The 17,867-nt window shown below is 41.7% G+C and overlaps 1 protein-coding gene across 1 annotated transcript; it reads right to left on the bottom strand.

Moving 5' to 3' along the window:
* Positions 1-619: 619 nt before the first annotated feature.
* On the bottom strand, positions 620-16,821 carry iffo1b (intermediate filament family orphan 1b). Its single transcript, XM_063878302.1, is given in 10 exon segments — positions 620-4,646; positions 5,322-5,452; positions 6,050-6,145; positions 7,324-7,450; positions 7,559-7,638; positions 7,641-7,748; positions 7,892-8,032; positions 8,430-8,525; positions 11,339-11,399; positions 15,506-16,821. Coding segments are annotated over 10 exon segments (1,890 nt in total). The 5' UTR covers positions 16,456-16,821; the 3' UTR covers positions 620-4,546.
* Positions 16,822-17,867: the final 1,046 nt, after the last annotated feature.

Genomic DNA, 17,867 nt, shown 5'->3' with positions numbered 1-17,867 from the left:
GGAATCTTACTTAAGTGCCATGTTCACTGAAATAAAAAACAAGGTTCAAGGTTGTTGATGGCTTTGTAGGTGAGAAGTAATATTTTGAAGTCAATTCGGTGTTTGATGGTGAGCCAGTGGAGGTCGTGGAGGATAAGGGTGATGTGATCAGAGCGTCAGCTGGAGGTGAGCAAGCGGGCAGCAGGGTTTTGGACATATTGCAGTTTATTTAGGATGCATGCAGGTACACGCTTTACACACGATTTTGGCAAAATTCAGCTTCCTTGGACAAACAAACCTGTACCGGACACTCGTGGAGCATGGAGTTGAACCACAGTGGGGATGGCAACCACTAAATTATGAAGTTACGGCCAGAGAATTGACAAGACACGTGCTGCACCCACGAGGCGACACGGGGGTTGCCCGACCAATCCTGAAGATCTCTCACCCAGTCCCAAGTATTGTAGCTGAGCTGAGAGATGATGCTGTTTTTTGTTTAAATGCAATTACAAATAAATGGTGTGAGAACAACAAACAAAATACCTCCATTTGATTCTTTGTAATTTGGGTACACTGGCCCCTTTAATTAAAAGGCAGACAGACGCGTTGTTTTCACAAAGAAGCACAGGAGATCTTGTCGCTCAGTTGCATCTTTTATTCTTTCAGTCTCTCTCGACACATTACATACTGTAGCTCTGCAGTGAAGCCTTTTAGCCTAAATTACTGTCTGTATGTTTAAAGCTGCTTCGTCACACATCTGGAGCGCCTCATCTATTCTCAGAGGTATCATCTGATTGCTTTTTGACACAAATTCAATCCCATCTTTAAATATGTGAAAGAAATGACATTGAAAACTAAAAAGACCAATGAGGTGATTTTAGTTTTGGTTTAATTTAGTAGGATTTTGTTTTCCAGATGTGTGACTGTGGACATTCTTCGTTTGCAGTCTTTGAACACAAGACTATATTCAAAGCTATATTTCCATTACACATTATAATATCAAAGCCACCGTACAGGTCATTTCGCTTAAGCATTTGCATTTCAGTAATTCTGCTTTGTTTTGTATAACTCGAGTTATTTTTAAATTGACTTTATTTGGCAAACACATACACTCATAAAGAAAGAGATCCAATGGGAAAAAAGAACTCCATTGTCTTTTCACTTTAAATATTTACACATTTTTAGGTGATTTTATGTCAAAAAGACAGCTCAGTCTCAAACACAGAGACAACATCAAATTGGACTTGTTACATTTCCTTCTTCTCCTTCTTCTTCTTCTTCATGTTGTACATTTGCCCGAGTAAAAGTCTTTTTAAAAACACTCACTGTACAGACATTACACCCGGAAACATACACACTGGCACATGCATACATAGAGACTCACTCAGTGTGCGAAAGGTAAACTATACAAAGGGAAATGGTGTTCACTCAGTTTGTCTCTGACATCCTCCTTCTGCATTCAAACAGTAGTGGAAACAACACGATTAGCATTCGGCTAATCCAACAGCCACACATGCAGTTTATATGAGATTCAAATCTGTCGTCATACGGCACTACAGAAGCCCTCAAAGGCAGAAATTTCAAAAGAAATTTGGTTTTACGTTTTTTAAGCATGATTTAAAAATATTCTCTTTTTTTTTTTACTCAAGAACAGGTGAAAAAAAAGTTGTATTAAAAAGGAATTTCATTTGTTATGTTTTAATGCTATCACTTTTGAACAGGTGGAAATATGTTTTGGGTGTTTGTTGTTGTAATGCTTATTTCGGCCTCGAGACTGAACCAATATAACGTAGTGTTTTTAAGACTTAAACCATTGTGTTTTCTTTCATGTGAGTTTTAGGGGGAAAAAAGACAGTAATGTAGCGTAACGAGCTTAACCTGCTAACACAGCAGTATATGTAGCTTGTGTTTTACAGTGCACTGAGAAATTTGAAACTCCCCTGTAAGAAAACATAACCAGTTTTAGTCCCATTGAAGTACTGATGCAATATGGTGGCAAAAAAAGTGCATTGCAACAACAAACACGAACAAAATACTACTCACAGATTAAAATAATTATTAAAATGATCATGGCAAAAAATGAAGTTGAACAATGCAAAGTAAAGTGAGTGTGGAGTTTTCACAAAGTTTTCCAAATATGGGCAGATGTAGACCGGATGTGGTCCCATCTGCGCATGCGTTAACTTGCCGGTTGGTAGGATCAGTTTTTTGACTGGTGGAGCTGAGCTGTTGTTTACCTAGCATGTGTAATGTATGTTCGAGTGCTTGGTGAAATATAACGTGTAAAAGACAGATCGGATTCCCGTGCTTGAGTAGGACACTGTTTCACCAGTAGAAAACCCCCTTTTGCGGTGGGAAGTATTAGATTAAAATAGGTAATTTAATAAAACCGAACAGTGCGGGAGAAAGACTATTCTTGGTCCTGGTTTCAAGGATAAAATAAAGTAACTAAGAAATATAATCCTGCGAAAAAACGAGAAAATTGAGGATTTTCCTGCAAAAAAACCCCGTATTTTTCAGCTGTTCTTAAGTCATAAACAGGAGCGAAAACGATTCAGATCAGATTTAGAAAATAGTTCACCAATTTGTTTCCTATTTTGCCTTTCAGGGCTTCCGTAGCCTTTCTTTATCATTGAAACAAAGTGGTCCGAGTGTGAGTCGCAGCAGAAGCAGAGGAAATATTTCACCTGACACACACAGGGGAAGTTACAGCCAGGACTGTGGTTAGACAACAGAGTCCGATAACAGAGCGGTGAAGATTTCCAGTTAATAAACTGCTTTACTGTAGCAGTGTGTCAGATTCAAAGATCATGGTCAAATGTGCATGGAAAAAAGTAAAAATGAGGTATGTGTTTGTTAAATTCATTATTCAGGATGAGGAAATATCGAAGAAGAAATATATTTCCAACCTTTTTAAGTTACATGTCTTTAATAGTGCTGATTGTTTCATACACATTTTTGCTCTGCTCTTTCTATGTGCAAACAGGCTCAAAAATAGATCACTTACATACATCAAGCACCTTGTTGGAATAGCTTCGGCAGCTATAATTATTCATCCTTTTTTTAAATACACAGCTATTTCCTGTTGATTCACATCCGACCCTTTTTTTTTTGGCACTCAACAGCTAACGTATTCTATTTTATGACCATCTATGTGTTCAGCTTTTTAAAATGATTCAGCATATTTCATCCCACAGCACTTTTACTGTCACAGGGCAGAAAAATAGAGCCAAATCTGACTCCAGATCAGCATAAAGAAGGTGTTTATGAATCTGAAATTCATGCATGCTTCCCTCATTGAAACTGGCAACATCGTTCTGCTATATTACCAGACATTTTGGGTTTCTTAAAAAGCACCGTTTACAGTTTTATCTGCAAGTTACAACGCACGTTCAATGCAATTTAGGTGTATGTAATATGTGAATTACCTCGCAGGTGCTACACTTCCAAATATTTGTTTACATTTCACTCTGACAGAGGGATGTTGGTGTCTTATCTAAGAAACATTTCTCTGAGATAAGGGTGGTAATGTTAGTATGGTTTGCATTAGCGACCAAAATGATGCCTAATGCTTACTGCCGATGTTGTTAAAATCTTGTGACATTATGAGACATTTACTCGTAGTTTTATTGCAAAGCTTACCTTGAGTTAAACCAGAAAATCCTAAGTACATCCACAAGGAAGAACTCGATTAACGGTGGATTTTTCACATTAAATCCAGTTTGGATTCAGGTGATTCGCAGCAGACCACCAAAACTGTTTCCAGGATTACACCTTCCTCATTTTGGCTGAAAGGAAGTGGCATGTTAGGATTCAGAGGCCCGACCCTGCTGCACCACAGCTCATGTATAACTTCTTTATCATATCTCGAGCACAGCTGTTATTCTGTATTTGTGACTTTAGCTTGGCCTGTGGTGTAAAATGGTACTGCACAGATAGAAAGCAAGCTGTGAATCTGCAGCTGAAAGGCAGTAAAATGCTGAATCATGACATCTTTTTATACCTCAGAGTCCTAAGCTTAACATTGTATTATCGCACTGACAGATAACACTCAGAAATACACTCCAGGACAGCCTTTGTTGCAGTACTTAAACTATCCTTCTCATACGTATTTGTTTAGTGATAGAAGGTAAATTACAGGCAAGTGTGAAGTGGATTTTTTAGTGACCTTTTCTTTTGCTTGATTATTTTCAGATGCCCGGATCTTTTGTGGGGTGAATAAATCATGCTATGCTTTCCTGCAGCCTACATCTCTGCACTGCATTGAGTCTGTTTACTTACAATAAACTCAGGATCTTCTAAGTATTCTCACAGGAAAATCCATTAAAGATTTACCAATTAAAACATTTATCTACCGCTATCAAACTCTGGATAACTAGACCTCTCTTCTCCGCACGGCATTGACATCTTGTCGTTTGCAGGAAAGATTTCGAGCATGACTGCGTAAAGGAAGCGGCTCGTGTGTAAACATGGTGTCGCCTTTGTTACGGGTGTGTGTATTGCGTCGGTGTGGTACTGAAGCTGGATGTGGTGGAGCCTGCCTTACTGCCGTTACTGTGACAGGGTGTCAGGATCTTCCAGAGCTCGAGGAAGAGGGCGGAGACGACGAAGATCTGTCGCTTTCTCTCTGCTCGCCGTCCTCAGCGGAGGCAGGAGCTGCAGGGCTACTGAGACACACAGGAACATGAAGAAATGCTTAAGGTTTAGCAGATTATTCATGTGTTAAACTTAGGACTGGGCAATATATCCATATCGTGACACGAGAATGGATATCGTCTCAGATTTTGGACATCATAACAGGGCATAAGTGTTGTCTTTCCCAAGTTTTACAGGCTGCATGCCTCTCAGTCAACAACTGCTAATAAAATAACCAGACTAAAATAGCAGCTTGAGCTCTTCTGTCTATTTTACCTGTAAATAGTACCAGAAGACATTTCTAGGGAAGGGCAAACCAATGTTTCTGGTCCCTCTAAACATTAATCAGCAGTCTAAAAACTATTTAGAAATTGGAAAAATAGAAAATATAAACCCCTTATGGTTTTATTATCTGTGTAAAACAACATTCTTTGTATTTCAGATCATCTATGGGATGATTGAACAGTTTTCTTGATGGGAAATTAAAGTAAAGGGTTACGATACAAAACTAAAGGACCTGTAAAAAACAGTGACACCAAACACAGGATTAGCAGACAGATCAAGTCAAATTTGTGTGTGTGTGTGTGTGTGTGTGTGTGTGAGTGTGTGAGTGTGTGTGTGTGTGTGTGTGTGTGTGTGTGTGTGTGTGTGTGTGTGTGTGTGTGTGTGTGTGTGTGTGTGTGTGTGTGTGTGTGTGTGTGTGTTACCTGTCTCCACTCTGTGTGATGAGCCTCCTGCAGGTCTCCATCTGAACGTCCAGTCCTCTCTTCATGGAGCACATCTCCATGTACTCGTGCAGGTGCCGGTTCATGTCGCTCTTCGCTGTGGCCAGTTCCAGCTGCAGGCAGAGAAATTACAAAAGTTAACGTGTTATGTATTTACCAACAAAAGTGTGTTTAAACCCTTGCACATGTGCAGGATTAACATAAAGTGTACAGCGATTAAAAAAGAGAAGAGGAGGAATTCATTCCGTTTCGAGCCTCGGTGGAGGAATGCGGCAGTAAATGACGGAGTCACTTAACGCTGACTTTTGGGGAAGGTGCAGGCAACAGAGCACTGCATAACAATCTATATCACTGCATCAAGACATCAAAACAATGTGTGGGAAACATATATCTCCAGCTCAAAGCTTTATTAGTAAGACAGGGTGATATCAAGATGGTAGTTCACAAAAGAGAAAGGCTGGAAGAGAGAGGGACACACCTTTGCTGATATATTATGCAGATATGTATCGCTTTTTTTAACGTGAACTGCTTATTTTGCTTTTTGGTCTGTTCTGAGCTTTGAGTCACGCGCTTTGTGAATGCAACACCTACAGATTCCAAACAATGGTGTCTAAGTATGACATAGGACAGAGAAATAACAATAAACGAATGAATACATGAACAGGGTCATTTGTGTAGTTTAAATACTGTATATGGAGCTAGGGTCTGACCTCAATCTGGTCGATGGTCTCCTGGTACTCCTTCTCTCGGGACTGGAAGAGGCATTCTGTGTCATTTATCACCTTTTCCAGACAGTCCTCCTGCTGCTGGAGAGGGACAGAGAAGACAGATATTCAGACTATTCCAGCTGGTAGCAATATAGATATGCCTGTGATTAAATGTAGTAACACAGAACATATGTTGGTGTGCTCATCATGACACAATCAGACACAACTGCAGGTGATGTAACACGACTATCACAGCCCAGATAGCTTTATGTTCGGCTCAAATTTCCCCGACTGATACAGATCCTCCCCTCAGAGGGACAAATAACACACAGCCGGTAAATGAAAACAAATACCTACAAGCATTTCTTGGAAACAAACCACACACCAATACAGGCTAGACAGAGCTTGTGTTTTAGTGTGTGTGAGAGTGTGAGTGTGAGTGTGAGTGTGTGTTTGTGTGTGTCCTGAATCGCCCCAGCCCCAGCCAATGCCATGAAGGTCAGTGTGAGACAAAACTGAATCGATCATCTTAAATCTGTGCTTCTCTGCACATCAGAAGTCTAAAAGCTTCTTTGAAGTCTGAGCGGAAAATATCGATTAACATGCCGCAGTCTGGAGGAGGCTAGGAAAGGAGCGGATCCCTATCACATGAATAAAGCGGCCTTTGCTCAAACAATGACCTAGAAAGACATGTTTAACAGAATGTATCACTGGTTTATTTGAAGGCTTGATTTACCTCCTTCCTGGTGGAGATTTATTGAGGCTACATAAGTACAAAGGACAGTTTTTCACAGCATCTTGGGTGCACATTAAAGAGGCTCATGTTACTACACAGACCCAGGAGAAGAATGTGCAAGCTGTGCCCTCAGATTTGATAAATGCCGCTGTTAGCTAGCGACGTTATTGTACCCGGAAGCACATCATTACAGACGTCTTGATTAACGCAATAGAATTAACCGGCTCTTCTTTTTGACACTAGTTCTAGATATGTGTTTTAAATGTGTAGAAAAACCCCCCATTATATACGTATCATTTGAGCAACTGTAATCACAGCTGGTCATGCATCATTATGTAGCTATGATGGCAGTGCACAGAGCCAGGAGAACAAGCTGCATGGCCTCCAAGCGAAAGATCTGATGAAGATTATATAAACATAAACAGGCTCATAGCAGATGCAGTTTGAATTGGCTTTCTACCTCTAAGAATCGCTTTTAAGGTCCTTTGCCACTCCTTAAAACAATGATGTCATTGAAATAAATCGTGCAACTCCAAACTACCTCTCCTGGTGGGTGGCTGGGATCAGGAGGCAGAGTGCATCCTGGGAAGTCCTCCCACAGCAGCAGGGTCTCTTCAGTCTCCTCCCACGCCAAACTGTCGCAATCATCCTCAAACTCACACTCACGCCTAAAACCCGAACACACACACACACACACACACACATTTAAAATACTTAGTGTTGGTGCAGGAGTGAAGGAGGGAAACATTCGACTCATCATATTTCAGATCACTCACAGTTGGTTCAGCATCCTCTGCATCTCCTCGTTGATCTGATTGGCCGAGGAGCCGCAGTTCTCCTCGTGTTTGACGCGCCACCGCCGCCATCGCTCTCCGAGGTGCTGACGGACTCGTCACACTCGCTGCCGTTGAAGGACAGAGGAGTCTGTTTGCGGCGGCAGTTCAGGGACGATTGGTTGTTAGGAACCTGCGGGGACACGGTCGGCATTCAGAGCGCCACGATCAATGCACAAACTCTAACAGGAAGTGATGTGATGAAAGGAGATCAGATGTAGACCTGCGCTGTGTCTCAATTTGGATACTAATTAGCTAACACAGCCGCTCTGGTACCTGGTACATCTGGATCACGTCTTCACAGTTCCTCTGCTGAGCCACGTCACAGAGGCGAGCGGTGATGTCGATCCGGCGGCAGATGTCCATGTCCACCTTCATGGCTTTCTCCTGGATCTTACTGTCCAAGTCTGACAGGTTCTGCAGAGAGGAGGAGGAGTTCATCAGACTAAAGTTAAACGGTATGAAGAGACTTTAAACGACTCTAAACAGGACTGTGTGTTTCTACTTGATAGTAATACACGTATGAATGTTAATAAACTGTGGGGACTTGATGATCTGCGCTCTCTTCCAGGTCTTAAATGACCAAATGGTCCATGAGGGTGGTTTATAATAGTCCAATAAGTCAGAGTTTTTGTTTCACACAACTTAAGAAACCTTTTTTGAGGGGTTTCTTCTTCTCAAAAGTAAATAATATCCTATTAATGTACTTATTATTACACAGTCCATCCACAGAGAAGCATAAATACATACAGAGACCTCTAATGTGCTGATCTATGAGGGTGTTTTAGAACTGTATAAGTCTTACGGTTCTCACATTGCTCATGAGGCCTTTGAAGAGCACCAGCTCTGCCTTGAGCTGCTGGACTCTGACAGCCAGCTCGTCCTGACAGCCTTCACTCTCCTGCAGGTCCTGCACACATTGAAGAGACACATAAAGAACACACAAACACTCCCACACACAGACACATGTCCGGCCACATCAATTCACTGGAAAGTAACAAGTACACTCTGCAAGCAGGAGGTTGTCAACAAGACTAAAATCCTGTATCTGCATGAAAAATAAATGGGAATCTTCAATTCATAATCTCCTGAGGTGATCTCTAGATGTTTCTGATCCTTTGACACATGAGCAGTTATATTAGTTAGGACCCCTTTTCAGTCTCAGGGGTGTTTTGTTGCTTGTGGTCTTGTGTTGTGCTGCTGCTAGCTAAATTGGGTCAGGTACAGATTCCTGGCAGTGGCACACTCACACCTAGCTACCCACAAACTCACAGGAAATGATAGGGTTTATTAAAAACACAGCTGCAGGAAACACACATACAGTGGGGCAAAAAAGAAAAGTATATTTCATCATAGGTATACCTCAACTATGAGAGACAGAATGAGAAATCACATTGTAGGATTTTTAAAGAATTAATTGGTAAATTCCTCGGTAAAATAAGTATTTGGTCACCTACAAACAAGCAAAATTTCTGGCTCTCACAGACCTGTAACTTCTTCTTTAAGAGGCTCCTCTGTCCTCCACTCGTTACCTGTATTAATGGCACCTTTTTGAACTCGTTATCAGTATAAAAGACACCTGTCCACAACCTCAAACAGTCATACTCCAAACTCCACTATGGCCAAGACCAAAGAGCTGTCAAAGGAGACCAGAGACAAAATTGTAGACCTGCACCAGGCTGGGAAAACTGAATCTGCAATAGGTAAGCAGCTTGGTGTGAAGAAATCAACTGTGGGAGCAATTATTAGAAAATGGAAGACATACAAGACCACTGCTAATCTCCCTCCATCTGGGGTTCCACGCAAGATCTCACCCCGTGGGGTCAAAATGATCACAAGAACGGTGAGCAAAAATCCCCCCAATGACCTGCAGAGAGCTGGGACCAAAGTAACAGAGGCTACCATCAGTAACACACTACGCCGCCAGGGACTTAAATCCTGCAGTTCCAGACGTGTCCCCCTGCTTAAGCCAGTACATGTCCAGGCCCGTCTGAAGTTTGCTAGAGGGCATTTGGATGATCCAGAAGAGGATTGGGAGAATGTCATATGGTCAGATGAAACCAAAATAGAACTTTTTGGTAAAAACTCAACTCGTCGTGTTTGGAGGAGAAAGAATGCAGAGTTGCATCCAAAGAACACCATACCTACTGTGAAGCATGGGGGTGGAGACATCATGCTTTGGGGCTGTTTTTCTGCAAAGGGACCAGGACGACTGATCCGTGTAAAGGAAAGAATGAATGGGGCCATGTATCGTGAGACTTTGAGTGAAAACCTCCTTCCATCAGCAAGGGCACTGAAGATGAAGCGTGGCTGGGTCTTTCAGCATGACAATGATCCCAAACACACCGCCAGGGCAACGAAGGAGTGGCTCGTAAGAAGCATTTCAAGGTCCTGGAGTGGCCTAGCCAGTCTCCAGATCTCAACCCCATAGAAAATCTTTGGAGGGAGTTGAAAGTCTGTGTTGCCCAGCGACAGCCCCAAAACATCACTGCTTTAGAGGAGATCTGCATGGAGGAATGGGCCAAAATACCAGCAACAGTGTGTGAAAACCTTGTGAAGACTTACAGAAAACGTTTGACCTCTGTCATTGCCAACAAAGGGTATATAACAAAGTATTGAGATGAACTTTTGTTATTGACCAAATACTTATTTTCCACAATCATTTGAAATAAATTCTTTAAAAATCCTACAATGTGATTTCCTGGATTTTTTTTTCTCATTCTGTCTCTCATAGTTGAGGTATACCTATGATAAAAATGACAGGCCTCTCTCATCTTTTTAAATGGGAGAACTTGCACAATTGGTGGCTGACTAAATACTTTTTTGCCCCACTGTACATTAATCGTCCTGAAAACAGCTGTATTTATGTATATGGCTCTAACTGTTGTCCCTGTACTGATATGATGACATATCTTAAAACACACATTAGTATATAAGGCACTGTTATTGTCTTAATAACACACAAAACAAAGTTTAAAATACAAAACAAATACATTTATAGCATGTTCTGGATGTGGTGAGTAGTAGTTTTGCTAGGAAATATGTTTAGAGAGTCCAAAGTGTAGGTTTGTATCTACTTTGAATCAATCATATTGATTTAATTCTGTGGTATAATGTCTTGCTGTTTACTACTTTAAGTGTTTGCCATTTATGTTGTCTGTGATGTTCAATACATGTTTACACATTTCTTTGTTTTTGCTGACTAAAATAGAGTGCAGAGGGAGAAAGAGAAGTTGTTTTTGAATGAAAAAGAACATTTAAATGGGTCAAATAGCTAAAAAAGAGGGAAACCTGTTGGAAAGAGACGCACTGTTTGATATATGGAAGACTAGCTGCACTAAAGGCGTCATTCTATAATAAAGTTAGAGGAACAATGCTTTATTTGACTCAAAATAGGACAATAAGTGTTATTGCACTTTTAATCAGATGATGGGCAGTGTTCTGAGAAAAAGAGAAAACCAATTACAAACGAGTGCATGAGCTCGGTATGAGTCACTGTAGTATGATTCATACTGCTCAGAGGAAGCAGTCTGTACCCGCTGCAGAGCGTTTTTATAACTGATGTTATCAGAGCAATGAAAAGCCTCATCTCAAATATGTAACCGCTAACTGTGTGATTATTATCAGAGTTATTATTATCACACACACACACACACACACACACACACACACACACACACACACACACACACACACACACACACACACACACAACAACGTTACCTCTTGCAGGTCTGTCATTTTCTGCTCCATGTCCACCCTCATAGTGTATTCCTCTTCCCATCTAAGAGACAAAAGGAAATAAGAATTAAACAATATTTGTGTGCATTGCGAACACATAGAGGCCCTGGGTTTAACGTGAGGATCCGTTTATGCTTTTCTATTATCTAGATTCATTTACAAAGACGTGCATGAAGGGATCCACAACTTAACTATTTCACGAGGTAGAAAAGCCATAAGACTGCGTGATTTTATCCAGATGTTAAACTATTTTAAATGCATCATCTGTCTAGTGGAAATCAATACTGTGTGCCATTCACATTCCTCCGGTACGCATCACATCACAATGCTGATCTCCAGGTGGCAGAAACACACGAAGATATGCAGAAAGGTGCGAGAAACTGGGACTGTAGAGCTGCAACGATTAGTTGGTTGTGGAGAAATAGAAGCAATTGATTTTTCTATTGGATTAATCTTTAAATCAATATTTCATGGAAACATTCTTTAGAAAATGCTGTGGTTAGCCTCTCATGGATATCATCATATCAGAGCTAAAATCTTTGTTTTTTGGAATTACACAGGAAGACTTTGGACTGGAATAGGCATGTTTCACTGGTTTTCTTCATAAAAAGACCAAAAGATTAATCTGGAAAATATATCCAGATTAATTGGTAATGAAAATAACAGGTAATAGCTTAGCTGGTTAGCTGGGCGCAACATATGAAATCGCATGTGGATCTGACATTAATATGTGAAAGCAGTTTAGGTGAATCATATCAGGATATAAAGTTAAATGAACCAATCAGGTGTAAACGGGAAACATTTGAGAGAGATTTGCTGACTCACTCTCTGATGAACAGATGAATTATTTGCCACTATGGTGCAGCCAGCAACACGAGGACTGGCTCATGAATCTGAACTTTAATTCATTTGAAAGCCGGAGCACAGATCCTGCATGTGATCTCCGCTTCAGTGACTTCACACGGCACATGTTCCCAGAGGAACTGCGCTCTCCGCAGAGTCTCTTATATAAACGCTGCTTTAAATGCAGGATGCTGCGGCACATCGGGGCACACTAAACACTAAACCTGGAAGAAAACTGAGTCATGAAACAGGAGTTGTTTGTGTTGTAGAGGATGCTTGTTTGATCAGTAAGGTGAGAGTGAACAGAAAGTGGAGGAGTGCATCCTTCTGCAAGCCAAGCTCCCCCCCCACCCCCCCACCAGCAGTAACTGTTTGCAGTGCATGGTGCATTGCAGATACAGAGAGGAGTGTGGAGAGAGGGATGCGCAGTGGGAGCGAGGAGAGGCAGAGAGCATGAGAGAGGGGGAGAGGAAGTGTGAGGGGTATACGTGAGATAGAGAAAGGGGGGAGTGGTGGGAGGATAAAGGGGGAGAAAGAGAAGTTGTCCTTGAATGAAGAGAGAAATATGAATGGGTAAAAGTGCTAGAGAAGGAAATCAGGAAGGCTGCACAGTCAGACCAAATGTTATCGAAATTGCAAATGGGAGTATTTAAATAAAATAATTGGAAGTAGTAATTATTCTTTCCAGATATTCTTTATTTTTCTCATACTGCCTGTGCTGCAGCACCTCTTTTCCTCCTCTGTCTGAAACCAGAGCCCAGTCTGCTCTGTTGTGACAAGTCAACCCCTCAGAGATGTCCCGCCCCTTAGCCTACAATTTGTTGGATAGCTAGCCAATAGAAGTGCTAATGTATCAGAGTGATGTCACTATGGTCCAGAATTAAACAAAGGAGTCCAATGAAGGCGTTTCAGGCGGGGGGGGAGAGGTGGGAGAGAAACTCCATCTGGAAGGAACACAGAGGGATTTCAGCCTTTGTAGACCACCTGACCTTTCAGAGGCAAAACCCTTATAACCACGGGATCTGTTTTAGAATAACTGACAGCACAGGTAATGCAACACTTAAATGCACCCATTGTCTCAAGACACATAAAGTAAGCTCACATACTTCATAATGCTGCCCATCATTGCATTTTTTCCTACAATGTTTGCATACTTATTAGATTGTATTACCATGTGACTGTTTATTTAGTCTGATCCCTTTACTTACTGTGTCTGCACTGTCCCCCCTGCTGTCACTAGGGCACCCTTTTTTTTTCAGGTAACAAACATGTTTCAATATTACTTCTGGTCTATAAATCTTCCACTCTCAAACCTCGGAGTACAATTAACTCATAATAAGTCTTACATCACACACTTAGCCGGACTCGCCCCTTCTGCCTGATTCACAAAGAGCCCACTGTGGTCAGGATCTCCTCTGGGGAGAATGCATGGCTGCTCATTTGGACATAATGTGAGGGAATTCAGTGACGATGTGCAGAAGCATGGGGGCTAATTTAGTTCCCAGACAATGCACAATCCAGAACTGTCACATGTCCAACAAATTCATGACAGGATTTAAGGGTTGGGGTTTTTTTTTCTCCAACAACGTTACAGGAGAAATCAGAGCATCCAGATGTCAACTGGTGATGTCATTGCTGTGAACTGGTGATGAATAATTGATTGTGGGTTCATACAGGTCTAATTGGAGATGTATTATGATCTTAAGGATTTAATTATAATTAAATCAGTGCATTGCTTTGTTTATTAATGGTTTTGTTCATAATATGTCCAAATAATTCACCATCACAACTTCCAGGAGCCCAAGGTGACGTCTTTAAATTGCTTATTTGAAAAAAAAACCTAAGACTAAGGTTGAACTATTTAAATATAAGCAATAAGACACGGTTATTGGTGTTGGGAATGCAGAGGATGTACTTTTGTCTTTATCATTTTAATTGAAAAATCTATATTACATTGATCAAAGTGTCATTTTTTGAAAGGATCTGTACCAAACCAAGATGTATTATTTGGTGTGTAAAACACAATTTGTAGTTTGGGACACCTTTCACAAATATGGCACATCTTGCAGTTATCATACTCTTGACTGCGATTTCCGTCAAATTCATCATTAAAACCAATCCATAAGCATTTGATTAATTGTCATATGAAACAACACCGACAAGCGTGGAGCTTTCAGAAGCTAAAACCAGTGACTGCTGAGAACTACATTCTATAAGCCAAAGAATGAATCAATGCATTCAGAAAATAAATGGATAGTGTGGAGCCCTAACTCACATTAGTTTAACTACATATTTAGCATTATGTGTCATCCTAATTTCTGTCTGTCACCTTTAGACGCTCTATAAGTTTCAGAAAATACAAATGTAGTATAAAATCAACAAGTTTTTCTCCTGGATTGATTTCCATAATATTCCTGTAAATTAAACCCAATCTTAGAATACTAGGAAGCGGTCTCTGCTAGCTTCAGCTAATAAACAAACCCATCTGACTTAGTGCTGCTTTGTAATCTCTCATGTTTTTCTGCTGTTTCTATTGTTGCTGATGGGATCTGGTCTTCTTTCCATTCTGTTATTGTTTGGCAGAGTCTCCCTTGTAGCTTTTCATGTCAATGTGACCTCTTATTGAAGTAAATAATGTCGGGATCTTAATGCGCTCTGAAGTGAACGTTTGTGATGATCATCACACATCCCGACTAAGCTTTGACCTTCATTCTTCTTTATATTTAGAGTGTGAGGCGTTTGTTTCCAGCAGCTGCACCTGCCTCTGTGGTCAGACATGAATGTAGTGGTCGCAGGGTGGAGCTGACGGATGGAGGCTGTTTGTGCTGACTCTGCACGGTGTTGGTGACAGCTGGTCTGCAGTTGCTTTACAGCTCTGCTCAAAAGTGAAGCATTACACACAGGGAAGTACAACAATGCCCCTGTAGGCCTGTTCAGATATTGTTTGCACTACTTGTATATATTTGGACTGTTTTCCTATATTCATCCGTTCGAGTCTCCCAGACTAGCTTACATCTGTGTGCTGTTCAAATTTGCGTCAAAACTTTATATATTTATTGTTTTGCCTTCTTTTTTATAATGTATATTTTACCTCCTTATGTGTCTACATGTCTATATGAGAATGTAAGTGTATATTTATATTTACGTGGGTGCTCAGGTGTATGTGTGTAAATAACACACTGTTTGTAACACACACACACACACACACACACACACACACACACACACACACACACACACACACACACACACACACACACACACAGATAATAAAGTTGACTTTGACTGTATAAAAGGTCCATTTACCTGCGTTTATACTCGTCTCTCTCCCTCTTGACTTTGGCCAGCACATTGTACAGGGCTCTGATCTCGGGGGTGATGGTGTCGATCTGGACCCCGACTCCATCAGGATGCACCCAGGACACTCCAGGGCTGCTCAGGCGCTCTGCAGAGTGGCCCACCTTGCGGGTGTGGTTGTAGGACCAGATGGTGCCGGGCAGGAAGCGTGGAGGAGGGTTGGTGGAGCCGGAGCTGGTGTTGGAAAAACTTTTAGAGCCAGATCCAGGGGACTCCACACAGGGCGAGGCCTGGCTGATGGTGATGGCTGGGTTACAGGAAAAGGCATTAGTCTGGCTGGAAATGCAGCTCTCGGGTGGCAGGGTTGTTGTGAGTGGTGGTGTGAAGAGCGTTGTAGGCCTCCTGGCTGAGTTGTTGGTGTTGTGGAAGGGGAGGGAGCCGGGCCTGAGCGGAATGGAGCCCACGAACCCCGTCTGCACCCCAGCCTCCTGGGATGGCCCCCTGCTGTCACAGCACCCCCCCTGACAACCCTTGTTGGCATCCAGTGCTTGTTGCAGCTGCTTCTCTAAAATCTTATTCCTGCGCTCTAACTCGTGCACTTTGGCCAGAAAGCATCTGAACCTCAGGTTGAGAGTCTTCAGGACGCTGATGTTAGAGCCAAGGTCGTTTCTCAGAGCCATGGCTGCAGGGGGGTGCGGTGCAGCGCGGTGCTGGTAGAGGCTGTTGTGATGAAGGTAATGGGAGGGTGCGGTGAAGTCAGGCCCCGGATGATCAGGCCCTGGATGATCCCCCAGTAGAAAGGACGCCGGGTCCGGTCCACCGAGCAGGGTGTCGGGCAGGAGACCTGAGGGGGAGTCCGGGTGAGAGGGGGCTTGACTCTGCAGTTGGAGATGCGTATTCGCCTCCAACAAAGGATTCATGCTATGGTAAGGGAAACTAAAGCGCTGCAGATCTGGCATGAACACGGACGGGAATTGTCTTGCTACAGCAGAATAAAAAGAATAAGGATCAGAAAGACACGCCACAAAAAGCCGGTATGCACCTGGTTATATGAGCGAGTCTAAATCAGAATGTTAAAGCCTAGAGGTCTTAAGATGGATCAGGGTTGTTTCTCACCGTCCGCTACAAAACATCCAAAGCGATTCCCAGTGCGCTGCGAGGCGAGGATACAAAATGCGGCAACACCGGAGCTGCGCCTCGGTGCGGGGTTCTGCAAAAATAAACTTGATTTAACGAAAGAAAATGACGCAGAGCGTGAATGGAAACACAGAAACACCGTGTCACCGCGTCAGGGAAGATCTGGCAACAAGATGTGACCGCAGACAGGAGCAAGGGCTGCAGGATAGGAGATCACCGATACCGTAAACACGCGAGTACAGGGGCACTGCTGTTTGATTCATGTGGAATACAGGACCACACAAAACAACAATAGCTAGTTGTTTCCATTTGTTTTGCACAAGAAACAGTTCAGATTTGGATAAACATACAATAATAATAATAATAATAAAAGTGCTCAATCAAACTTTTTAAAACGGGATTACACCACCTGCTACTTCAGACACACCGTCCCACTTTCACTGTGTCCCAATCTGGTTTAGGGTAATTTGATTAACAGGAAATTGATCAGACATTTAAGTGCTGTACAGCTTACATGATAATGGGTTAAGGATGCATCCTTCCTTTTACCATTCTATGTCGTATCCGACTATAGGTGCAGAGGAGGAAGAAGTACGCAGATCTTGTACTTGAGTAAAAGTAGAAGTACTCTAAAAGTAGAATACTCAGATCTTGTACTTGAGTAGAAGTAGAAGTATTCAGATCTTTTACTTGAGTAAAGTAGAAGTACTCAGATCTTGAACTTGAGTAAAGTAGAAGTACTCAGATCTTGTACTTGAGTAAAAGTAGAAGTACTCAGATCCTGTACTTGAGTAAAAGTAGAAGTACTCAGATCTTGTACTTGAGTAAAAGTAGAAGTACTCAGATCTTGTACTTGAGTAGAAGTAGAAGTACTCAGATCTTTTACTTGAGTAAAGTAGAAGTACTCATATCTTGTACTTGAGTAAAGTAGAAGTACTCAGATCATGTACTTCAGTAAAAGTAGAAGTACTCAGATCCTGTACTTGAGTAAAGTAGAAGTACTCAGATCCTGTACTTGAGTAAAAGTAGAAGTAATCAGATCATGTACTTGAGTAAAAGTAGAAGTACTCAGATCCTGTACTTGAGTAAAAGTAGAAGTACTCAGGTCATGTACTTGAGTAAAAGTAGAAGTACTCAGATCTTGTACTTGAGTAAAAGTAGAAGTACTCAGATCTTTTACTTGAGTAAAAGTAGAAGTACTCAGGTCTTGTACTTGAGTAAAGTAGAAGTACTC

Source organism: Eleginops maclovinus, chromosome 3, assembly GCF_036324505.1.
Source record: "Eleginops maclovinus isolate JMC-PN-2008 ecotype Puerto Natales chromosome 3, JC_Emac_rtc_rv5, whole genome shotgun sequence".
In the NCBI taxonomy this organism is placed as follows: Eukaryota; Metazoa; Chordata; class Actinopteri; order Perciformes; family Eleginopidae; genus Eleginops; species Eleginops maclovinus.
This window is presented reverse-complemented; position numbering and strand designations above follow the sequence as displayed.